Source organism: Ranitomeya variabilis, chromosome 7, assembly GCF_051348905.1.
Source record: "Ranitomeya variabilis isolate aRanVar5 chromosome 7, aRanVar5.hap1, whole genome shotgun sequence".
Lineage (NCBI taxonomy): Eukaryota > Metazoa > Chordata > Amphibia > Anura > Dendrobatidae > Ranitomeya > Ranitomeya variabilis.
In genome coordinates this window covers 60,857,430-60,883,342 of record NC_135238.1, presented here as the reverse complement: position 1 = coordinate 60,883,342, position 25,913 = coordinate 60,857,430, and the positions used below count along the sequence as shown (strand labels likewise).

Below are 25,913 nucleotides of genomic sequence, written 5' to 3'. Positions count from 1 at the left end.
TATGTCAACCGTCACTCGTTACATTTATTTTCAATCAAGCTCTAATATCCTTCATTTAACGACAAGTTTTGGCCATTTCCTGTTGTAGCTCATCGTTGGGAATTTTGGACTGAGCTATGAGCAATCTAAATCACAACTGGCAATTTGGGCAATTCTAGCAGCCCCATTAATCATGTCTAATGACCTGAGGACTATCTCCCAAGATGCAAAGGAACTCCTGCAAAACCGTCTTATGATCTACATTAATCAGGATCCTCTTGGAAAGCAGGGGGCAAGAATTGCAAAGGTACCTGTGGAATAAATAACAAATTTATTGTATTTTTTTGTGAAAACCTGATTTTGTGTATGTGTTAGAAAAAAAGATTTGGAAATCCTTCTGGAATCTGTAATATATGATAACAAAAGACGTGTCCATAGTAATTTGTAGACAAACTTTGGGAATCAATGGAGTCCAAACTTGGCTTTACATCAGGGAGATCTTCGCGCTGTATACTTGTTCTCCATTTTGTGGCTCTAAGATGGGTTCACACCGTCCAACCCCTGGAGCATTAAACGACCCCTGTAAGGATACGCACTTAATGATATGTCATAGATCGTTCAGTGTACATAGGCTGCCATTGTTCTTGGAAATTAGAGTCGTGTTCACACAGGATGAGGAGCTGCCGAGGACGTGCTTTTTTGTGCATTACACCCGACAATCGAGTGTTTTACTCCTTGATCGAGGGATCAGCAGCCTGTTTTGACTGCAGGATTATCGCAAAGCAAGCGTTCATAGGAATGTTCATTTATGATAATCTTGTAATGCAAATGGACCACAATTCTCAGGATGTCATGACAGTCCCAATTTGGACAGCCGTAAGATGTTATGATGAGTGAACGTGCTCGGATAAGGTGTTATCTGATCATGCCCCGGTGCTAATTGAGTGACTTCTGCATGCTCGAAAATTATGTTCGAGTCCCCATGCCAGCATATCTTGTGGCTGTTTGATAGCCACAACACATGGAGGGAGTGCCTGTTTGCTAGTCAATCCCTGCATGTGTTGATGCAGTCTAACAGCCACGAGACATGCAGCCACGAGACATGCAGCCGCGGGGACTTGAAGATATTTTCAAGCACGCCCAAGACACTCAGTTAGTACCCGGGCATGATCGGATAACACCTTATCCGGGCACGTTCACGCATCACTAATAAGATGGAAAACGCTGGTGTGCATGGTATAACAAAAAGAGGGATGTCATCACCGGGCCCTGGTCTAGACCTAACACAGTGAATCAGAATTAAAGGGTTATACCTGTCTTCAAAACTTACCACTGTAGGACTTCACACTTTCAAGTAGGCATTGGGTATCGTTCACACAGGCAATGCGTGCTGAAATAGGGAGCTGAGGGTACCACTAATATAATGGGATCACCATCTATACACCGAGGGTAAACACATGTAGGAGAAAGAAGTGTGGAAGGTAGTCAGGATCACCAAATATGCTAAATAGCCCAAATCATTTTCTTATACAACAAATAAAGGACATGCATAATAAAAACATTTAAAAGGCCAAAAGAGGCTGACATATGTCACCGGATGTGTCCATATAAGGATCAACACCCCTCCTCCAATGTACACGCTGAGGTAACCCAAAATATTTCAATACACAGTAAATATATAAAGCCCGGAAAAAGAATGCAATAGTCAAAATTATGTAAGAGACATATTCACAGATGCTGATCAGAGAGCGCCACATGGTGCAATAAAATATGTAAGGAGTAGGTGCCAAATATTATCAAAATGCACATAAATATCAAATGGACTTAAATGAGAAGACAAAAGCAAATCCAGGGTAAGGAATCAGCCAAATGGGTGAAGTTATATGGTAATGGGACTTGTATGCAGCAGCTGACTCCACGCGTATCACCACAAAATGTAGCTTCCTCAGGAGTAATGGTGTGAAGTTTCCACAATCAGTGATGGTTTGGGGAGCCATGTCATCTGCTGGTGTAGGTCCACTGTGTTTTATCAAGACCAAAGTCAGTGCAGTCGTCTACCAGGAAATTTTTGAGCACTTCATGTTTCCCTCTGCCGACAAGCTTTCTGGAGATGGAAATGTCACTCTCTAGCAGGACTTGGCACCTGTCCACACTGCCAAAAGCATCAATACCTGGTTTAAAAACAACAGTATCACTGTGCTTGGTTGGCAGCAAACTCGCCTGACCTTAACCCCATAGAGAATCTATGGGGTATTGTCAAGAGGAATATGAGACACCAGACCCAACAATGCAGACGAGCTGAAGGCTGCTATCAGAGCAACCTGGGCTTCCATAACCCCTCAGCAGTGCCACAGGCTGATCGCCTCCATGCCAGGCCACATTGATGCAAAAGGAGCCCCGATCAAGTATTGAGTGCATTTATTTACTGAACATACATTTCAGTAGGCCAACATTTCGGATTTTAAAATCATTTTTCAAGCTGGTGTTATAAAGTATTCTAATTTACTGAGATAATGACTTTTGGGGTTTCATTGGCTGTAAGCCACAATCATCAACATTAACAGAAATAAACACTTGAAACAGATCACACTGATGTATATGAGTTTCACTTTTTGTATTGAAGAACTGAAATAAATTAACTTTTTAATAATATTCTAATTTTGCGAGGAGCACTTGTAGCTATCCAGAGCCCCATTTTTTTAGATCATTGTGGGTCTCCTAAAGTTATCGTCAATCTTATGTTGAGGCACAAAGATCTAAAGATAGGAATAACCTTTTAAGAATGTGGTGGTCACGTGAACACGTGGTTCAGTGTTTTACCTGATGCCAAACCATCACTTAGGTGTAGATATATTGTCTTTTGGACACGATTTCACTCTTGCTAAGGTTTGTCCTTATTGCAGGTTGGCAGTCTGGAGGTATGGAGAAGAGAACTGACGGATGAACAGTATGCTGTGGCTGTACTGAATACGGGAACGGATGGTCTGCCGAAACGCTTCATCACAAGCCTTACCCAGATGAACATAACCAAGTGCGAGTTTGGCTATAAAGTTTATGACGTATTTGAAAAAGAATACTTGGGCACTTTTAAACCAGAAAAAACATTTCCAATGAGTATTAACCCTTCCGGTGTAGTCATGTTGTTTGTTCGCCCAGCTGCTATGCCCGATCACCCTTTGTAATGTCATATTTGACTACACCATGATTTGAATAAGTCGTTTGGGCAATCTGGCGATACAAATTTTTTTTTTACGAGAGCCTTGTGCCTTTTTTATACTTGAAATACTTGAAATCACTGGCAGTGCTTCTTTCAATAAAATGCTAAGCAATACGACCTTCATTTATAACAAAATGGCATGAAAGCGGTTTGAAATCTCGTGATCTATTACACACCTGTCCAATCTTTCCAATAATCTATTTTCAATGAATTGTCTCGTTATATTTGTGCTTCATTAATTAAAAAAAAATATATATCTCCTGCCGTCACAGAGTTCGACTTGCACTCATATAGATGTCCACACATGGTGAGGCTTGATATTTCTAGAATAGACCCTTACAATAACTGCTGGCTGAACACTGCAGTTGACGATTATTCCTTCCAACAACCCTATAAACTTGGTTTCGCCGAGCGTGCATGTGTTTTCAGTGGGAAAACGGGATTAAGCTTCTTCTCTCTTAAGTAAAAAAAAAACCATCTTAAAATCCAACACACCCAATACTTTTTCCCACAATTTTTGCTATCAGGAAATAATTTTGATGCTCCAGTACACATTAGTTATCTGACATATACAATACAATGTGTAAGGATACCTGTAAATGCTAATCTATTGCTGGACAGAAATTTGTTAGGTGGGAAAATTAATCACATACGAGACCGTAATTTGTACAATGTAGAAACTATACTATACCAAAAGAGAGTAACTTTCTTAAGGGATTGTCTAGCTTTAGAAGCTTTGCCTTTATTTAGGGATATAGCACCACTCTTGTCCATAAAGTGTTTCAACTATTAGGCTACATTATCACAAATTGCTTTTGGTGAGTTTTTCATGTTGCCGATTTTCTGCGCCATTTTTGCACCCACTAGTAAAATGGATTACTTACATTTTTTTGAAAACGCCTAGTGGGAATAAAGCCATACAGCTCAACTCCATTTACTAAAATAAGCCTGACCCTATAATACTCGACAAGAACAGTGCTTTTTCGGGAAGAAAAAGAGAGCAGAAATGATTTTCTTATCCCCAGAAAAATTCATATAAAGGAGTTTTGCCAAATTAATAAGGAGATAACTTATTGATCACCTGGAGGGAGGTTGGGAACGCAATGATCTAGAAAATGGTTTACAGAGCCTTGTCTGATTGGACCAGTGCTGGAGGGTGTGCACCTCCGCTATTCAGTAACTGATAACTTGGTACAACTACTTTAAATCACTTTTTTTCAGAGTCAACCAGATCGGATACAACTGGAGTCTTTATTCTTTCCTTTATGCCTTTCATTTCTAAAATTTCGGCCTCAGAGTAATCTGTTTAGCAACACCCGAACTTATTTGTGAATTATTAAAATGTAATGTCATTTATTTTATTTTTTTTATGCACTGTAGGCTCACTTACAGATGGCATCATTAGGCGTATATAGCAGACGCAATGAGCAAAGCGTTCAGGAGTTATCCAAATGTCTAATTACTATACTATAATGCACATGTACTGTGCCCATACTGTATACTCTAGTGATGAGAGAACGTGCTGGGATAAGGTGTTATCTGAGCATGCTCTGGCGCTAACAGATTGTCTTCAGCGTGCTCGAAAAATATGTTCAAGACCCCGTGCTTCCATGTCTCACGGCTTTTCGATATTGTCAACACATGCAGGGATTCCCTAACAAGCCGCCAATCCCCACATATGTGCCGGCTATGTAACAGCCACGAGACATGGAAGCGCGGGGTCTGGAACATATTTTTCGAGCACAGCGAAGACACTCTGTTAGGGTCAGAGCATGGTCAGATAATACCTTATCTATTTTCTATGAAAAAAGAAAGCGGCTATCTTTACATTGCATATATATCTATAGATATACATATTGTATATACAATACATACACAAAGGGGCAAAGCTGCAATTTTCTTTTTGATCTGTGCTGTGATGCTGATTTTGTTACCTGTGCACTGACTCTTACATCTCATTTATAGACATTTACATTGTGAATAATAAATCCGGATAAGAAAAGCCATCTCAGCTTTCGCCTTGTATGTTGGTTAGGTTTCAGAAACTGTATGGGATGTGACAATCATGGAGAATACAGAGAATGGACAATGTGATATCCATTGTTTGGGTTCAATTAAACCTTTTAATATATAAGATATTATTATATTATTAGTGTATGTATTCAAGAGGCTTTCCAAGATAAAAAATATATAAACTTGGTCATGTAAGGGCAGATGGTACATAATTGGTGCAGATAAGTCGTCATGCACAAGTCAGCAACACCCCATTGGTGAAGACTATAAACAGCCACATCTGTCCTGGCAGATGATGGCTGTGTTATTCAGTCATCATCTGCCTGTAACAGCTGCAGGTGGAGCGGAGCTCTGCTTGCGTCTGTTAAATGCTGCTGTCAATCTCTGACAGCAACATTTATTGCGTGCTGGCAGGTGGGTATGTCCTTAAATAGAGCAGCACCCATGATGTGATCGCAAGGCTCCGCTGGGTTACCATGACAGCTGGGGGTCCGCTGAAGACCTCTGTGCCTGTATGATGGTTCTCCTGAGACAGACAGCCCATGGCTGGTGGTAATAGCAGATTGTAAATTTTGCTATACATTGCAGTACTGTGGTATTGTTGTATATAGCACAAACGATTGGATGATCATATGTTCAAGTCCTCGAAGAGGAGTAACAAATACAGTACAAAGTGAAAAACAAAGTTTAAAAATATGAAAAAAGTGTAATATGCCCCATTTCACACCCCCAATAAAAATATATATATATTTATATATATAATAGTATATTTTACACACATAAAATCTTAGCTGTAAAAAATATAATTTCCCAGCGCTCGCGCTGATGTCACATCGGGAAAGTGAGTTCATTGGCTGTGAACTCCCAGGACCTGATTGACGGCACCTCGAGCGAGAGAACTTTCTCATTAGCGCAGTGCACTCAGATGGGGAATAGGAGTTCACTGGGAGACACTGAACACAAGCTGCTCACTGTCTCTGCTGGATGACAGGCTGTATGGTCGCCTCATACAACCATGCAGCCTGCCATCTAGATGTAGCAGAGCTAGACCCGTTGTGGGACAAATGGATTAGCAGCGTATCTGCGGAAAGGTGAGGAATATTGTTTTGTATTTTTAATTCTTTTGCAGATGACAAGGGCGTCAGTGGAATGGGCATTGGTGGAATGGACAAGTCGTAAGTATGGTTTAATTAAGATTTATTAAAGGAGTCTGTGTCATTCTTTTAATTAAAGGACTTTATTCTGGGTGGGTGTGTTTTCATACAGTGTGACTATGGGCTTAGTGTTATTGACGCCTCTAAATTACTAACCTCGGGGCTTGATGTTACCTGACAATACAAAGGTGCCATCAACCCCCCCCAACTATCACCCCACTTGCCACCACTACAGGGCGAGTTGGAAGAGCGAGGCTATGTGCCAGAAATGTCGCTGTCACGGTCAGCTGCAGCCGCTGGTGCGGCCCAGCCCATAGATGCCCCCACGCCGACCGACCACGAGGGTGTGCATCCCCCGGGGATGCAATACGGACCCTTTATACCACAGAGGGGTACCCGGGCCTACCCAAACTAGGGGAGGGCAGAGACCGGGGTTCTGTGGCAGCTGAGCATGTGGACAAGGAAAGAGACACATAGGACTTGATTACATCGCACAACTTCTCAGGTATAGAGAAAGTAAAGTTTACTAAAGTAAAGACACACAGTATATAAATGAAACATAATGATGTCAGGCTCCTGATTCCACACCTCCCAGAAGGGTACCACCCAGTGGACCCCAAGGCACTAGCGGATCACCGAGGCACACATAGGCAGAACATCAGGGTACACGAGGTCATCAGGACACAGGGTCACCGGCAGACAGACAAGAGTCATTTGGTTCCGGACATCCGACATGACCTACAGACACCACCACAGTCATCAGGCTCCAAGCTCCAGACAGCGGTCATCAGGTTCCTGACTGTGGTCATCAGGCTCCGTGCATCGGACCTAGGAAGGAAGTCAAGCGGTATGGTGCTAGAACCACAGGATTGCTGGGTCTGCCAGGAGCTAACACCGCATGGTATCCAGAGCACAGAGTAGATACTCAGCAGAAACTCCGGTTACAAGAGACTCAAAGTCACTGGGTGTGAGGCTCCAGATGCAGAAGGATTCCAGGAACATAATCACAGCAGACACAGTTCAGGCAGGTTCAGGTACAGGATCAAAGATTCAGGCCTGGATACACCGCCTCCAGGACAGGCGACAGAACAGAACACAGGAATCAAGGCAAGGACTTTGGTACCAAAACATAGACAGGAGAGGTGCAGGAACACAAACACACATAGCAAAGTTCAGGAGCTTTGTGAGTAGCACAGGCCCCACCCATAGGGCAGGGGAACTTTATATAGGAGCTGCCCCTCAGCAATTGGCTGGGGACAGCATTTCAAGTACACACCCTAACCCTGATAAAAGCAGGGGAGGTGTGGCCGTGCACGCCCTTAGCACACACAGAAACCATTACAGCACAATCAGTGTAGGAACTGAGGCTCAGGGCACCAGGCTGCGACTGCACACACTGACACACGTGGAAAGTCATGCACCAGCTGCAAATGACCTCACAACCTGCGGACAGCTTCCACAGTGGCAACCAGGGACCGACATAGATATTGTTTTAAACATGGAGGGGTTGCTCCCTATTTCAATTTAATCATGACTGACGGGGATGGGAAGCCGTCTCACATCAGTTTTTTCTTTTGACCATACGGTATCTGGCACCTGATGCATTTCAATATTCTCAAACAATCTTGCATCAGATGTTCTCACAACTTTTGCCATATATAACATTCCTGCAAGTTCGCATAAATGTTTATTTGAGAGTGGACTTGTGGCTGTAATGTCCTCAAAATTGTATTATACGGTGGCCTGGATAGCACTCAACATATCTGTCCCCATTAAATTCACAGCAGCATTTTCACTAGCAACAAGTTTTTCAAGCATAGCTTGGCTATCCAGTAATTTTAGTTTCATCCACTTGGTCAGGAGAACTAAAGTCTCTAGACCTCCACTCACGTCACAATATTGTTAGTAATCGTGTCTGACGTTGTCAAGTCTCTGTACACTACAGTACAGGCTGCCCCACTGTCAATCAAAAATTCTGCCTCTTCTCCATTGTTATGGTCATTAACAAAGACCATAACAATGTTATGTTGAGTATGTTATGTTGAGTACGACCATAACATTGCTATGGTCGTACTCAAGGTGGGGTCAGGTCCTAAGGAATGAAAACAAGGTGCAACTTTCACTGGGTTGCCAACTTCCTAGAGCAAGAGGGGTGGAAAATCAGTTTGCTTGTTTTTATAAGTTTTCAGCATCTGGAGTATTGTCCATTCTCCCCACATTTCCAGCATCGCACTATTTCTAGGTTTCTCCCTTTCTCTGGTTTCTCTTGTTTTCCCTGTTTCCTAGAAAATATTAGACCAAATATGAAACCTGGACAAATCTTAAACATAATGTGAGACTAGTTAATATTAAACAAAATATAGAAGTGAGAAAAATATTAACCCTTCTACATCACAGTCATGTTGAGTGGAGAAATATTGTCTAAGATGCCCAAAATGTACTATGCCGTGTTCAGCATTTTTATATATTTGATACAAATTTTCATTTCTATTTAAATACATACAGTTACGTCCATATATATTTGGACAGAGACAACATTTTTCTAATTTTGGATATAGGCATTACCGCAATGAATTTTAAACAAAACAATTCAGATGCAGTTGAAGTTCAGACTTTCAGCTTTCATTTGAGGATATCCACATTAAAATTGGATGAAGGGTTTAGGAGTTTCAGCTCCTTAACATGTGCCACCCTGATTTTAAAGGGACCAAAAGTAATTGGACAATTGACTCCAAGGATATTTCATGGACAGGTGTGGGCAATCCCTTCGTTATGTCATTCTCAATTAAGCAGATAAAAGGCCTGGAGTTGATTTGAGGTGTGTTGCTTACATTTGGAAGGTTTTGCTGTGAAGTAAACATGTGGTCAAAGAAGCTCTCCATGCAGTTGAAACAAGCCATCCTTAACCCCTTAATCCCATCTGACGTACTATCCCGTCGAGGTGGGGTGGGCCTTAATTCCCACCGACGGGATAGTACGTCATAGCGATCGGCCGCGCTCACGGGGGGAGCGCGGCCGATCGCGGCCGGGTGTCAGCTGCCTATCGCAGCTGACATCCGGCACTATGTGCCAGGAGCGGTCACGGACCGCCCCCGGCACATTAACCCCCGGCACACCGCGATCAAACATGATCGCAGTGTGCCGGCGGTACAGGGAAGCGTTGCGCAGGGAGGGGGCTCCCTGCGGGCTTCCCTGAGACGATCGGTACAAGGTGATGTACTCACTTTGTACCGAGCGTCTTCTCCCTGCAGGGCCCGGATCCAAAATGGCCGCGGGGCTGCATCCGGGTCCTGCAGGGAGGACTTCCGGGTCAGGAGCAGGCTGCAGATGAAAGCTGCAGCCTGCTCCGATGAAAGTATGATCGCCGATTTGAGAGAGTGCTGTGCACACTGTCAAATCGGCGATCTGTGATGTCCCCCCCTGGGACAAAGTAAAAAAGTTAAAAAAAAAAATTCCCCATGTGTAAAAAAAAAAATCCTAAATAAAGGAAAAAAAAAAATATTATTCCCATAAATACATTTCTTTATCTAAAAAAAACAAACAAAAACAATAAAAGTACACATATTTAGTATCGCCGCGTCCGTAACGACCTAACCTATAAAACTGCCCCACTAGTTAACCCCTTCAGTGAACACCGTAGGAAAAAAAAAAAAAAAACGAGCCAAAAAACAACGCTTTATTATCATACCGCCAAACAAAACGTGGAATAACACGCGATCAAAAAGACGGATATAAATAACCATGGTACCGCTGAAAACGTCATCTTGTCCCGCAAAATATGAGCCACCACAAAGCATCATAAGCAAAAAAATAAAAAAGTTATAGTCCTGAGAATAAAGCGATACCAAAATAATTATTTTTTCTATAAAATAGTTTTTATCGTATAAAAGCGCCAAAACATAAAAAAATGATATAAATGAGATATCGCTGTAATCGTACTGACCCGATGAATAAAACTGCTTTATCAATTTTACCAAACGCGGAACGGTATAAACACCTCCCCCAAAAGAAATTCATGAATAGCTAGTTTTTGATCACTCTGCCTCACAAAAATCGGAATAAAAAGCGATCAAAAAATGTCACATGTCCGAAAATGTTACCAATAAAAACGTCAACTCGTCCCGCAAAAAACAAGATCTCACATGACTATGTGGACTCAAATATGGAAAAATTACAGCTCTCAAAATGTGGTAACGCAAAAAATATTTTTTGCTATGAAAAGCGTCTTTCAGTGTGTGACGGCTGCCAATCATAAAAATCCACTAAAAAACCCGCTATAAAAGTAAATCAAACCCCCCTTCATCACCCCCTTAGTTAGGGAAAAATAAAAAAAATGTATTTATTTCCATTTTCCCATTAGGGTTAGGGCTAGAGTTAGGGCTAGAGTTAGGACTAGAGTTAGGGCTAGGGTTAGGGTTAAGGCAAGGGTTAGGGCTAGGGTTAGGGCTAGGGTTAGGGCTAGGGTTAGGGCTAGGGTTAGGGCTAGGGTTGGGGCTAGGGTTAGGGCTAGGGTTGGGGCTAGGGCTAGGGTTAGGGCTAGTGTTACGGCTAGTGATAGGGCTAGTGTTATTGCTAGGGTTGGTGCTAGGGTTGGGGCTACAGTTAGGGTTGGGGCTAAAGGTAGGGTTAGGGTTTGGATTACATTTACGGTTGGGAATAGGGTTGGGTGTGTCTGGGTTAGAGGAGTGGTTAGGGTTACAGTTGGGATTAGGGTAAGGGGTGTGTTTGGATTAGGGTTTCAGTTATAATTGGGGGGTTTCCACTGTTTAGGCACATCAGGGGCTCTCCAAACGGGACATGGCATCCGATCTGAATTCCAGCCCATTCTGCGTTGAAAAAGGAAAACAGTGCTCCTTCCCTTCAGAGCTCTCCCGTGTGCCCAAACAGGGGTTTACCCCAACATATGGGGTATCAGCGTACTCAGGACAAATTAGATATCTTTTTGGGTCCAATTTCTCCTGCTACCCTTGGGAAAATACAAAACTGGGGGCCAAAAAATAAGTTTTGTGGGAAAAAAAAGATTTTTTATTTTCACGGCTCTGCGTTGTAAACTGTAGTGAAACACTTGGGGGTTCAAAGTTCTCACAACACATCTAGATAAGTTCCTTGGGGGGTCTAGTTTCCAATATGGGGTCACTTGTGGGGGGTTTGTACTGTTTGGGTACATCAGGGGCTCTGCAAATGCAACGTGACGCCTGCAGACCAATCCATTTAAGTCTGCATTCCAAATGGTGCTCCTTCCCTTCCGAGCTCTGTCATGCGCCCAAACAGTGGTTCCCCCCCACATATGGGGTATCAGCGTACTCAAGACAAATTGGACAACAACTTTTGGGGTCCAATTTATCCTGATACCCTTGTGAAAATACAAAACTGGGGGCTAAAAATCATTTTTGTGAAAAAAAAAGAATTTTTATTTTCACGGCTCTGCGTTATAAACTGTAGTGAAACACTTGGGGGTTCAAAGCTCTCAAAACACATCTAGATAAGTTCCTTAGGGGGTCTACTTTCCAAAATGGTGTCACTTGTGGGGGGTTTTAATGTTTAGGCACATCAGGGCCTCTCCAAACGCAACATGGCATCCCATCTTAATTCCAGTCAATTTTGCATTGAAAAGTAAAATAGCGCTCCTTCCCTTCCGAGCTCTGCTATGCGCCCAAACAGTGGTTTACCCCCACATATGGGGTATCGTCGTACTCAGGACAAATTGCACAACAACTTTTGTGGTCTAATTTCTTCTCTTACCCTTGGGGAAATAAAAAAATGGGGGCAAAAAGATCATTTTTGTGAAAAAATATGATTTTTTATTTTTACGGCTCTGCATTATAAACTTCTGTGAAGCACTTGTTGGGTCAAAGTGCTCACCACACATCTAGATAAGTTCCTTAAGGGGTCTACTTTCCAAAATGGTGTCACTTGTGGGGGGTTTCAATGTTTAGGCACATCAGGGGCTCTCCAAATGCAACATGGCGTCCCATCTCAATTCCAGTCAATTTTGCATTGAAAAGTCAAATGGCGCTCCTTCCCTTCCGAGCTCTGCCCTGCACCCAAACAATGGTTTACACCCACATATGGGGTATCAGCATACTCAGGACAAATTGCACAACAATTTTTGGGGTCCAATTTCTTCTCTTACCCTTGGGAAAATAAAAAATTGGGGGCGAAAAGATCATTTTTGTGAAAAAATGATTTTTTATTTTTACGGCTCTGCATTATAAACTTCTGTGAAGCACTTGTTGGGTCAAAGTGCTCACCACACATCTAGATAAGATCCTTAGGGGGTCTACTTTCCAAAATAGTGTCACTTGTGGGGGGTTTCAATGTTTAGGCACATCAGGGGCTCTCCAAATGCAACATGGCGTCCCATCTCAATTCCAGTCAATTTTGCATTGAAAAGTCAAATGGCGCTCCTTTCCTTCCGAGCTTTGCCATGCGCCCAAACAGTGGTTTACCCCCACATATGGGGTATCAGCATACTCAGGACAAATTGGACAACAAATTTTGGGGTCTTTTTTCTCCTGTTACCCTTGGTAAAATAAAACAAATTGGAGCTGAAATAAATTTTGTGTGAAAAAAAGTTAAATGTTTATTTTTATTTAAACATTCCAAAAATTCCTGTGAAACACCTGAAGGGTTAATAAACTTCTTGAAAGTGGTTTTGAGTACCTTGAGGGGTGCAGTTTTTAGAATGGTGTCACACTTGGGTATTTTCTATCCTATAGACCCCTCAAAATGACTTCAAATGAGATGTGGTCCCTTAAAAAAAATGGTGTTGTAAAAATGAGAAATTGCTGGTCAAATTTAACCCTTATAACTCCGTCACAAAAAAAAATTTTTGGTTCCAATATTGTGCTGATGTAAAGTAGACATGTGGGAAATGTTACTTATTAAGTATTTTGCGTGACATATGTCTGTGATTTAAGGGCATAAAAATTCAAATTTGGAAAATTTTCACCAAATATTCGTTTTTTTCACACATAAACGCAAGTTATATCGAAGAAATGTTACCACTATCATGAAGTACAATATGTCACGAGAAAACAGTGTCAGAATCGCCAAGATCCTTTGAAGCGTTCCAGAGTTATAACCTCATAAAGGGACAGTGGTCAGAATTGTAAAAATTGGCCCGGTCATTAACGTGCAAACCACCCTCGGGACTTAAGGGGTTAAGCTGCGAAAACAGAAAAAACCCATCCGAGAAATTGCTATAATGTTAGGAGTGGCAAAATCTACAGTTTGGTACATCCTGAGAAAGAAAGCACTGGTGAACTCATCAATGCAAGAAGACCTGGGCGCCCACGGAAGACAACAGTGGTGGATGATCGCAGAATAATCTCCATGGTGAAGAGAAACCCCTTCACAACAGCCAACCAAGTGACCAACACTCTCCAGGAGGTCGGCGCATCAATATCCAAATCTACCATAAAGAGGAGACTGCATGAAAGTAAATACAGAGGGTTCACTGCACGGTGCAAGCCACTCAGAAGCATCAAGAATGAAGAGGCTAGACTGGACTTTGCTAAAAAACATCTAAAAAAGCCAGAACAGTTCTGGAAGAACATTCTTTGGACAAATGAAACCAAGATCAACCTCTACCAGAATGATGGAAAGAGAAAAGCATGGCAAAGGCGTGGTACAGCTCATGACCCAAAGCATACCACATCATCTGTAAACCACGGCGGAGGCAGTGTAATGGCTTGGGCATGCATGGCTGCCAGTGGCACTGGGTCACTAGTGTTTATTGATGATGTGACACAGGACAGAAGCAGCCAAATGAATTCTGAGGTTTTCAGAGCCGCCATACTGTGTGCTCAGACCCAGCCAAATGCAGCCAAACTGATTGGTCGTCGTTTCATACTACAGATGGACAATGACCCAATCATAAAGCCAAAGCAACCCAGGAGTTTATTAAAGCAAAGAAGTGGAATATTCTTGAATGGCCAAGTCAGTCACCTGATCTCAACCCAATTGAGCATGCATTTCACTTGTTAAAGACTAAACTTCAGACAGAAAGGCCCACAAACAAACAACAACTGAAAACCACCGCAGTGAAGGCCTGGCAGAGCATCAAAAAGGAGGAAACACAGCGTCTGGTGATGTTCATGAGTTCAAGACTTCAGGCAGTCATTGCCAACAAAGGGTTTTCAACCAAGTACTAAAAATGAACATTTTATTAAAAATTATTGAATCTGTCCAATTACTTTTGGTCCCTTTAAAAACAGGGTGGCACATGTTAAGAAGCTGAAACTCCTAAACCGTTCATCCAATTTTAATGTGGATACCCTCAAATGAAATCTGAACGTCTGAACTTCAACTGCATCTGAATTGTTTTGTTTAAAATTCATTGTGGTAATGTCTATAACCAAAATTAGAAAAATGTCTCTGTCCAAATATATATGGACCTAACTGTATACACTACATGACTATCACCAGTGGAGACAGACAGAAAAGGGCCCCTAGATGAGAACAGTAATATAGGCCCTTTGTAGTGCAACAGCTCATCATAATGCACAATCCCACCATTTGGAAGTGGTAGTGGCCCCCTTATCTCTTGGGCCCCTGTGCGCCAATGATCAGTATTGATAAAGCTCCCCATGGACTTATATTACATACATAGGCTGAGAACTTTTAGCAGAACTTTCCATGTTTTAGCTTGAACCCAGCAAATTCCTGGGCCACCTGCCAGGAGTGCCAACAGCCAGGACACAGAGGAGGAGACTGAGGCAGCCTGTGTCTGAGGAAACCTGTAATAAGATGTAGAGGGAACTAAGGGGTTATCACAGCACATTTATAAAGAAATCCAGGAATAAAGAGCTCATATACATAGGGGAACCTCCAAGAGGAACTTCAGAGGAGCATCAGGCTGGAGCTTCATCCATGGAACTTGAAATCTTCCTTGTGCTTTTCCTGTGTAGCTGTGAGTAGACTTTTTTCTTACATATTTAGGCTAGGCTCACGTGATGGGTCTCTATTGTTCTTTATAAGTTGAGATATTTACATTGTTTTAAATCTCTACAGGAAAATTGCTTTAGGACTGACAATCAGTCATGCCGACTCCTCACCCAACTTATTACAGTTTTATTATTTCTTTATTTAATTATATAATGTTTAATTAGAAACAGCAATCATGCTACAATTGTGTCCTTGAGTTGTGATTTTAGGATGAAGCAGGGATTTTTTTTTCCATATAGGGATTTATTTGATTGAAGGTTTGGATGTGATTCACCTGTAGTCATATCGCTACAGATCATTTCCATTATATACTGTACATATACAGCAATCGGTGCTTGTTCTACAAATAGACTACTATATGCCAATGTTTTGCACCTAGCCGGCCCCATTCCAGAGCCAAATGTTAGGCAATGTTCAGACGTTGCGTTTTTGCTGTTTTTTTTTTGTTGCTGATTTTTTTACATGCAAATTTTAGGCTATGTTCACACATTATATTTTTGGTGCCTTTTTTTTTCCATAGGCAAAACCTAAAAGAAAAGAAGCTCCTTACAAAAAAACAGGTTTTGTTGTGTTTTTTTTGTGTGTGTGTGTGTGTTTTTATTGCTGCATTTTTTATGTCTCTTGTGCATGTTCATAAAGTTTAGTGGCCACAAAAAAAAAAGAAGGACTTTGCATCAAAAACTGATACCAGCATTTTTTTGCTGCTGTTTTTGCACTTACTCATTTTTTGGTGACAAAATGCAGAAAGTGACATGCTGCAGTTTGTAAAAACGCAGCAGTTTTTCAAATCAGTCAGGAAAATAGACCAGTGCTTGAGATTTCTGAAATGTCATAGGTTTTGTAGGTACTGTAAAAGGCAACTGAAAATTTGCAGCAACAACGCAACGTATGAACATAGCCTTAAGCTGCGTTTTACAGTACCAGCAAAAGCTATGAGACTTCCGAAATCTCATGTATCACATTGTTTTCTTCCTGACTGATTTGGAAAACTGCAGCATGTCACTTCTTTCAGTGTTTTTGCAGCATTTTTTCACAAATAGAAAGCAATGAGTAAGTGCAAAAATCAGGTTTCTTCTGTCCGTCTGTGCACACAAATATAAATCTTCGACTTATGTACTTCTATGTATCTATATATATATATATATATATATATATATATATATATATATATATATATACACACTCACTGGCCACTTTATTAGGTACACCTGTCCAACTTCTTGTTAACACTTAATTTCTAATCAGCCAATCACATGGCGGCAACTCAGTGCATTTAGGCATGTAGACATGGTCAAGACAATCTCCTGCAGTTCAAACCGAGCATCAGTATGGGGAAGAAAGGTGATTTGAGTGCCTTTGAACGTGGCATGGTTGTTGGTGCCAGAAGGGCTGGTCTGAGTATTTCAGAAACTGCTGATCTACTGGGATTTTCACGCACAACCATCTCTAGGGTTTACAGAGAATGGTCCGAAAAAGAAAAAAAATCCAGTGAGCGGCAGTTCTGTGGGCGGAAATGCCTTGTTGATGCCAGAGGTCAGAGGAGAATGGGCAGACTGGTTCGAGCTGATAGAAAGGCAACAGTGACTCAAATCGCCACCCGTTACAACCAAGGTAGGCCTAAGAGCATCTCTGAACGCACAGTGCGTCGAACTTTGAGGCAGATGGGCTACAGCAGCAGAAGACCACACCGGGTACCACTCCTTTCAGCTAAGAACAGGAAACTGAGGCTACAATTTGTACAAGCTCATCGAAATTGGACAGTAGAAGATTGGAAAAACGTTGCTTGGTCTGATGAGTCTCGATTTCTGCTGCGACATTCGGATGGTAGGGTCAGAATTTGGCGTAAACAACATGAAAGCATGGATCCATCCTGCCTTGTATGGAGCATCTTTGGGATGTGCAGCCGACAAATCTGCGGCAACTGTGTGATGCCATCATGTCAATATGGACCAAAATCTCTGAGGAATGCTTCCAGCACCTTGTTGAATCTATGCCACGAAGAATTGAGGCAGTTCTGAAGGCAAAAGGGGGTCCAACCCGTTACTAGCATGGTGTACCTAATAAAGTGGCCGGTGAGTGTATATATATATATATATATATATATATATATATATATATATATATATATATATATATATATATATATATATATATATATATATAATTTTTTTTATTTTATTTTATTTTTTTAACCCCTTAACGACCGCCGATACGCCTTTTAACGGCGGCCGCTAAGGGTACTTAAACCACAGCGCCGTTAAATAACGGCGCTGTGAAAAAAGTGAATAGCGCCCCCCAGAGTCGGATTTTCTCGGTAGCCGAGGGTAGCCGAGACCCCAGAGAACATGATTCGGGGGGTTTTTACCGACCCCCGAGTTGCGATCGCCGGTAATTAACCGTTTACCGGCGGTCGCAACAAAAAAAACAACGCGATTTGCCATTTAATTTCTCTGTCCTCCGATGTGATCGCCTTAGGGTTAGAGCTAGGGTTAGGGCTAGGGTTAGGGTTGGGGCTAAAGTTAGGGTTAGGGTTGGGGCTAGGTTTAGGGCTAAAGTTAGGGTTTGGGCTAAAGTTAGGGTTAGGGCTAGGGTTGGGGCTAAAGTTAGGGTTACAGTTGGGATTAGGGTTTGGATTAGGGTTTGGATTAGGGTTGGCATTAGGGTTACATTTGGGATTAGGGTTAGGTTTGGGATTAGGGATAAGGCTAGGGTTGGGATTAGGGATAGGGGTGTATTGGGAGTAGGGTTAAGTTTTGAGGTTAGGGTTGAGATTAGGATTAGGGGTGTGTTGGGTTTAGGGTTTTGATTAGGGTTATGGTTAGCTTTGGGATTAGGGGTGTTTTGGGTGTTAGGGTTGTGATTAAGATTATGGATCGGGTTGGGATTAGGGTTAGGGGTGTGTTGGGGTTAGGGTTGGAGTTAAAATTGGGGGGTTTCCACTGTTTAGGTACATCAGGGGGTCTCTAAACGCCACAGCCAATTTTGCTCTCAAAAAGTCAAATGGTGCTCCCTCCCTTCTGAACTCTGCCGTGCGCCCAAACAGTGGTTTACCCCCACATATGGGGCATCAGCGTACTCGGGATAAATTGGACAACAACTTTTGGGGTCCAATTTCTCCTGTTACCCTTGTGAAAATAAAAACTTTGGGGCTAAAAAATCTTTTTTGTGGAAAAAAAAATATTTTTTATTTTCACGACTCTGCATTATAAACTTCTGTGAAGCACTTGGGCATTCAAAGTTCTCACCACACATCTAGATAAGTTCCTTGTGGGGTCTAGTTTCCAAAATGGGGTTACTTGTGGGGGGTTTCTACTGTTTAGGTACATCGGGAGCTTTGCAAATGCAACATAACGCCCGCAGACCATTCTATCAAAGTCTGCATTCCAAAACGGTGCTCCTTCCCTTCCGAGCTCAGCCATGCGCCCAAACAGTGGTCCCCCCCACATATGGGGTATCAGGGTACTCAGGATAAATTGGACAACAACTTTTGGGGTCCAATTTCTCTTGTTACCCTTGTGAAAATAAAAATTTGGGGGCTAAAAAAAATTTGTTTGTGGAAAAATATTTTTTTTTAATTTTCATGACTCTGCATTATAAACTTCTGTGAAGCACTTGGGCATTCAAAGTTCTCACAACACATCTAGATAAGTTCCTTGGGGGGTCTAGTTTCCAAAATGAGGTCAAATGCAATATAACGCCCGCAGACCATTCTATCAAAGTCGGCCTTCCAAAACGTCGCTCCTTCCCTTCCAAGCTCTGCCATGCGCCCAAACAGTGGTTTATCCCCCAGATATGGGGTATCAGCCTACTCAGCATAAATTGCACAATAAATTTTGGGGGCCAATTTCTCCTGTTACCCTTGTGAAAGTAAAAATTTGGGGGTGAAAAGATCATTTTTGTGGAAAAAATATGATTTTTTTATTTTCATGGCTCTACATTATAAACTTTTGTGAAGCAGATGGGGGTTAATAGTTCTCACCACACATCTAGATAAGCTCTTTGGGGGGTCTAGTTTCCAAAATGGGGTCACTTGTGGGGGGTTTCTACTGTTTAGGTACATCAGGAGCTCTGCAAATGCAACATGACACCCGCAGACCATCCCATCAAAGTCTGCATTCCAAGCGGCGCTCCTTCCCTTCCGAGCCCTGATGGGTGCCCAAACAGTGCCCCCCCCCCCACATATGGGGTATCAGCGTACTCAGGACAAACTGGCCAACAGATTTTGGGGTCCAATGTCTCCTGTTACCCTTGAGAAAATAAAAAATTGCATTCTAAAAAATCATTTTTGAGGGGAAAAAAAGGATTTTTTATTTTCACGGCTCTACGTTATAAATTTCTTTGAAGCACTTGGGGGTTTAAAGTGCTCACCACACATCTAGATAAGTTCCTTAAGGGGTCTAGTTTCCAAAATGGGGTCACTTGTGGGGAGTTTCTACTGTTTAGGCACATCAGGGGCTCTCCAAACGCGACATGGTGTCCGATCTCAATTCCAGCCAATTCTACATTGAAAAAGTAAAACGGCACTCCTTCTCTTCCAAGCTCTGCGGTGCGCCCAAACAGTGGTTTACCCCCACATATGGGGTATCGACGTACTCAGGAGAAATTGCACAACAACTTTTGTGGTCTAATTTCTCCTGTTACCCTTGTCAAAATAAAAATTTGGGGGCAAAAAAAATCATTTTTGTAGAAAAAATGCGATTTTTTATTTTCACAGCTCTACGTAATAAACTTCCGTGAAGCACCTGGGGGTTTAAAGTTCTCACCACACATCTAGATAAGTTCCTTAAGGGGTCTAGTTTCCAAAATGGTGTCATTTGTGGGGGGTTTCCACTGTTTAGGCACATCAGGGGCTCTCTAAACGCGACATGGCGTGCGATCTCAATTACCAGCCAATTCTACATTGAAAAAGTAAAAAGGTACTCCTTCTCTTCCAAGCTCTGCAGTGCGCCAAACAGTGGTTTACCCCCACATATGGGGTATCAACGTACTCAGGAGAAATTGCACAACAACTTTTGTGGTCTAATTTCTCCTGTTACCCTTGTGAAAATAAAAATTCATGGGCGAAAAGATCATTTTTGTGTAAACAAATGCGATTTTTTATTTTCACGGCTCTACGTTATAAACTTCTGTGAAGCACTTGGGGGTCTCAAAGTGCTCACCACACATCTAGTTAAGTTCCTTAAGGGGTCTAGTTTCCAACTTGGTGTCACTTGTGGAGCGTTTCCACTGTTTAGGCACATCAGGGGCTCTCTAAACATGACATGGCATCCAATCTCAATTCCAGCCAATTCTACATTGAAAAAGTGAAACGATGCTCCTTCTCTTCCAAGCTCTGCGGTGTGCCCAAACAGTGGTTTACCCCCACATATGGGGTATCGGCGTATTCAGGAGAAATTGCACAACAAAATGTATGGTTAAATTTCTGTTTTTACACTTGTGAAAATAAAAAAATATGGTTCTGAAATAAAATGTTTGCAAAAAAAGTTAAATGTTCATTTTTGCCTTCCACATTGTTTCAGTTCCTGTGAAGCACATAAAGGGTTAATAAACTTCTTGAATGTGGTTTTGAGCACCTTGAGGGGTGCAGTTTTTAGAACGGTGTCACACTTGGTTATTTTCTATCATATAGACCCCTCAAAATGACTTCAAATGTGATGTGGTCCCTATAAAAAATGGTGTTGTAAAAGTGAGAAATTGCTGGTCAACTTTTAACCCTTATAACTCCCTAACAAAAAAAAAATTTGTTTCCAAAATTGTGCTGATGTAAAGTAGACATGTGGGAAATGTTATTTATTAACTATTTTGTGTGACATATCTCTCTGATTTAAGGGCATAAAAATACAAAGTTTGAAAATTGCAAAATTTTAAAAATTTTCGCCATATTTCCATTTTTTTCATAAATAATCGCAAGTAATATCGAAGAAATGTTACCACTAATATGAAGCACAATATGTCACGAAAATATAATCTCAGAATCAGCGGGATCCGTTAAAGCGTTCCAGAGTTATAACCTCATAAAGTGACAGTGGTCAGAATTGTTAAAATTGGCTCGGTCATTAAGTACCAAATTGGCTCTGTCACTAAGGGGTTAAGCTTGTTTTACTGATTTAGATGGGACTACCTTCCTGGATTTTTTGCCCCTCTGTCCTGAGGTTCGATTGTGTCCAGAGAAGTAAACCTTTTTTTCTTTCCAACCAAATTCATTAAAAATGTATGCATTAGACATATTGAAATAAATGATGGAGAAAAAAAAAATGTCATGGTCAGCTACTCTTTTTTTTCTGTATACCTGGAAAAATTGAACACGACACAGTCTAGTATTATAACAAGGGATCTGTTTCTGTCTATGTTTTGTATCTGGCATTGAAGCTCCATTCTTATTCCATACAAAAAAGTAGTGCTGTTTTATAGAAAATTTGCAAATCACTATTTTCTCTGATCATGGTCACCCTGTGTTCCACTTTTGCAAAATAAAATGTAGCATTTTGACATTGATAAATGACAGGGACCTGCAATGACGTATAGTCTGAAAGTATGTGTGTGTGTGAGTGCACTTTCCAGCTGGAGTTATCTGCTTCCTGTTTCAGCAAATTAGGGAGCACCACACCCTATTTAAGCTTCCACATTACTGCTGGACACTGCCATATCTGTCTTTTTGCACCTCTGGTCTAGTCCTATCTTTTCAGCTCCTGTGTAGTATCATTGGTCCTGTTTTTGACCTTGTCTTGCTTTATGACTATTCTTGCATCTTTTGAGTTTGCACCTTTTCCTCCCCTCTTGGTTCTGAACGGACTACCTGACCACTCCTGCCAGCCTGAACCACCGTACAACAGCTTATTCCTTGGCCTCAGCCCAGGGACCCTTTTTTTAAGTCCAGAACCCTGTACAAAGGTTAAAGGTTTGAGGTCAGGGTAACCTCTGGGATCTGGAAAGCAAAGTGGCTTGCGCTGAGCTTGTCCTTGGTGGTAATTTTAGAACTGCCGGGTGACCACTGACAGAGCCACATTACAACCACATTGTACTTTACAAATTAGTATCTTATGTGCAAAACTTTTTCTTATGTTAAAAGTTATTTAAAAAAAATGCTAAATGCACTTTATCTTTTATCATATACAAACATGGTAGGTGCACTTAGAGTTAAATTCCCTAGCAGGTGGGATGTGGGCACTGCCAATTTAGCACAAAGTTGCTGCCAGAGCTCACAGCACATTAGGAAACCACACCGGAAAACATGACTGGTATACCATTCATTACAGAAAGGGATGTGGAGGTTTGTTATGGAAGAGACTACAATAACACCATCCTTTTTTTTTTTTTTTGATAATTTATAACTGATTTCCGCTTGAGGTCTCTTGTGGACTAAAGCGGAAGCAATTGTCTAAATCAAACTACCATTAAAGATGCAGCCACGTGCTGCCCTAACTCTTTATACTAAAGCTTTCAACAAGATGTTTGGCAAAACTACCTTATGGGACCTTTCTAGCTGCAGGTACATTACACTAGTGTTGTGAGCTAGAAACGTCCAAGGTCCCATATCTAGATTATCCCTATGTAAAACTACAGGAAAATGGAGAAAAAATAGGCAGCTGGACCCACATTTTAGCACCAGTTTTGCTAAGCTGGTCCAAAGGCCCTGGTATTTCATTTCCTCTTCGCATTTTTTCCAAGACCTTGTCAATGATGTTCCCATGGAGAGGTGATTCCTGGATAGGGTCTTGCCAAACAACACAAATTTTCAGGGGATTAACCAGAGCAAGGGTCCTTCTAGCAGCCGCATGACCTCCTCTATGGCATGTACACCTCTGGCATTGTGTAACAGGGCTTGCAGAATGTTATTGAATCTCAGAAGTGTGTAACGAGCATACAATGGCTCCAAAGAAATAAAACAAACTATAGGAACAGTTCAGCGTGGCTTTATTTTCCCCCCAGTTATTCAATATGGAGGCAATTGCACTTTTAATATTGCCCAAGAGCAGAACTTTTCCAAACATGTAGAGTCTGTTCTCTATGCACCTTTCCTGATATGCCTGATCACACGTCTCCACTGGTTAGTACACAGGCAGTCACTCACCTTTAGTGCCGGAGCGACCCACACTCACAGTATGTTTTTTGTCTGCCCTCCAAAACAGATACTCTGTCTTTGACCTTCGTCTTTGACCTCCATGCCCTCACAGTGCCCACTTGCACAACCAGGAAGTCTTCTCCTGACACTCATTCCAAGCCTCAGCCTCATGGTGCCAACTTACACAACCAATTGTCCCCTCCTTGATTGTATATTGCACCTCATGTTCTCATCCCAGCAGTGGCATTCTCCTCACTCGCAGTACGGTTCTCCCTTGGGATACAGTACATCCTACTTGGTTTTTGTCTGTCACAGCTACTTTAGGTGGCCACATTTCCACTCTTTCTTAGCTCTGCTCTCCTGGACTTTGGCTGTTACAGCTACTTCAGGCAGCATGTATTTCTTTCCCTATCTGCTAACTCCTCTCAGACAGACAGTAATTATCATGGTGGTCTTTTTATGGGGGTCAGTCATCTATTCCGGGACAATCACAAAGGTAATATACCCTCTACAACCTGGTGCAACACAGTTCAAAATGTTTCCATCTGCTCCCAATACTAAGCAACATGGCTCCTGCTGACTACACAGGCCCTCTGCTACTGACATCGAATAAAGGGAAGCCAGCCGCTAAATCATTGTGTCTCTTACACACTGGGTGACCAGCCTCCTTCAGTCTTGTGGACAACAGGCGTTAACGCCTAAACTGCTGCAGCATTAGCTTGACTCCAGATTCCCAACAGGCACAAATAGAAAATGCATTGTTGGTTATGATCAGACAATTAAAAAATAGACAAGTGCACTGAGCATAAGTCCTTGTGAGGACTGGATACAAATAAGTCTAATAGGTCATCTTTCAATGTCAGAGCTGTAGCCTGGTAATAAAATACAATAATGACATATAGAAACATAAGTACAAAAGATCAATGGAAAATCATAGATGCAACATGTCTAACATAATAACAACAGTCTGATAAGAGGGTGGCTACAGCCCACATCTGCCTATTAAAATAATTAGATAAATAATGTTCCAAAATAATATAGCCATCCAGTGTCCCTTTAATGCCAGTTCTCAATACAGTCACACAATGTGTAATGCCACAAAATACACTTTTACCAATTTACCAATAGTGGAGTTCCCTTGACGGATGAAGGAGAGAAAAATAGCACTTTGAGTGTTGTATGATTAAAAATGTTAAAACAATGATATGTGATTTTCTCATCTCATGAAGTTGTTCACAACTCCAAGAACACATAAGCAAAATCCAATAGGAGCAGCCAACTTAGTGTGCTGTAAGAAACTCCCCCAAGGACGTTCCATCAATTTCTGGTTAGTGTGGAGATACCATGTTAATGACGCCTCCGTGCTAGTGAATGAAACAGATGAAAATGGCACCAAAATAAAATCATTTATTAAAACACAATGTTTTTCGGCTGTATCTAGCCTAACTCGGGTGTCCAACACTTGAGGAAGGCTGGATACAAGGCTGTGTTTTTAATAAATTATTTTATTTTTGGTCCTATTTTCACCCGTTACATTTGCTACTATGGAAGCACCATTCACCTGGTATTTCCACCCTACTTTTACCCATTTATGAGTGCACTAGAAAAACACATATTATGAGTTTGGCTGTAGTAAGTCTACACACCTAGGTGACCTTTTTAATCCACCAGCTACGCTATTGTCATGGAATAATTCATATAAGGATTTACAGTGGCATGTAAAAGTTCAGGCACCCCTATTCAAAATCACTGTTATTGTGAACAGTTAAGCAAGTTGAGGATTAAATGATCTCTAAACGACCTAAAGTTAAAGATGACACATTTCCTTTGTACCTTAGGCAAAAAAAAAATATATAAAGTAATTTTTAAAAATTACAAAAAGGAAAATAATAATAATAATCTTTATTTTTATATAGCGCTAACATATTCCGCAGCGCTTTGCACACATTATCATCGATGTCCCCGATGGGGCTCACAATCTAAATTCCCTATCAGTATGTCTTTGGAAAATGGGAAGTTGCAAAAGTTTGGAAACCCTCGGAGATTTGAGTGCTCAGATAACTTTTGACCAAGGTTTCAGATCTTAATTAGCCTGTTAGGGTTATGGCTTTTTCACTATCATCGTTAGGAAAGGCCAGGTGATGCACATTTCCCAACTTTATGAAAACCCAGCCTCCTCTAACCTTGTGCCAAAAAAGCAGCAGCCATGGGGTCTTCTAAGTAGCTGCCTAGCATGCTGAAAATGAAAAAGGTGGAGGCCGACAAAGCAGGAGAAGACTATAAGAAGATTGCAAAGCGTTTTCAAGTTGCCCTTTCCTCAGTTCAAAATGTAATTAAGAAATGGCAGTTAACAGAAGCAGTGGAGGTCAACATAAGGTCTGGAAGACTAAGCAAAATTTCAGTGAAAAACTGGTCATAGGATTGCTACAGAGGCAAATCAGAACCCCTGCTTGACTGCAAAAGACCTTCAGAAATATTTAACAGACTCTGGATTTGTGGTACATTGTTCAACTGTTCAGAGACACCTGAACAAATATGG

At 41.5% G+C, this 25,913-nt stretch overlaps 2 protein-coding genes across 3 annotated transcripts in view; both read left to right on the top strand.

The window, feature by feature from the left end:
- Positions 1-3,636, top strand: part of NAGA (alpha-N-acetylgalactosaminidase) — a 47,183-nt gene extending 43,547 nt beyond the window's left edge. For both annotated transcript variants that reach the window (XM_077275178.1, XM_077275179.1), the window contains 2 exons: positions 89-286; positions 2,883-3,636. In XM_077275178.1, coding sequence (XP_077131293.1) covers positions 89-286; positions 2,883-3,161 — 477 coding nt within the window. In that variant the 3' untranslated portion in view covers positions 3,162-3,636. The remainder of the gene's footprint in view (positions 1-88; positions 287-2,882) is intronic.
- Positions 3,637-15,061: 11,425 nt separating this feature from the next.
- Positions 15,062-25,913, top strand: part of LOC143786009 (phospholipase A2-like) — a 32,914-nt gene continuing 22,062 nt past the window's right edge. The window contains exon 1 of the mRNA XM_077275177.1: positions 15,062-15,277. Coding sequence (XP_077131292.1) covers positions 15,238-15,277 — 40 coding nt within the window. The 5' untranslated portion in view covers positions 15,062-15,237. The remainder of the gene's footprint in view (positions 15,278-25,913) is intronic.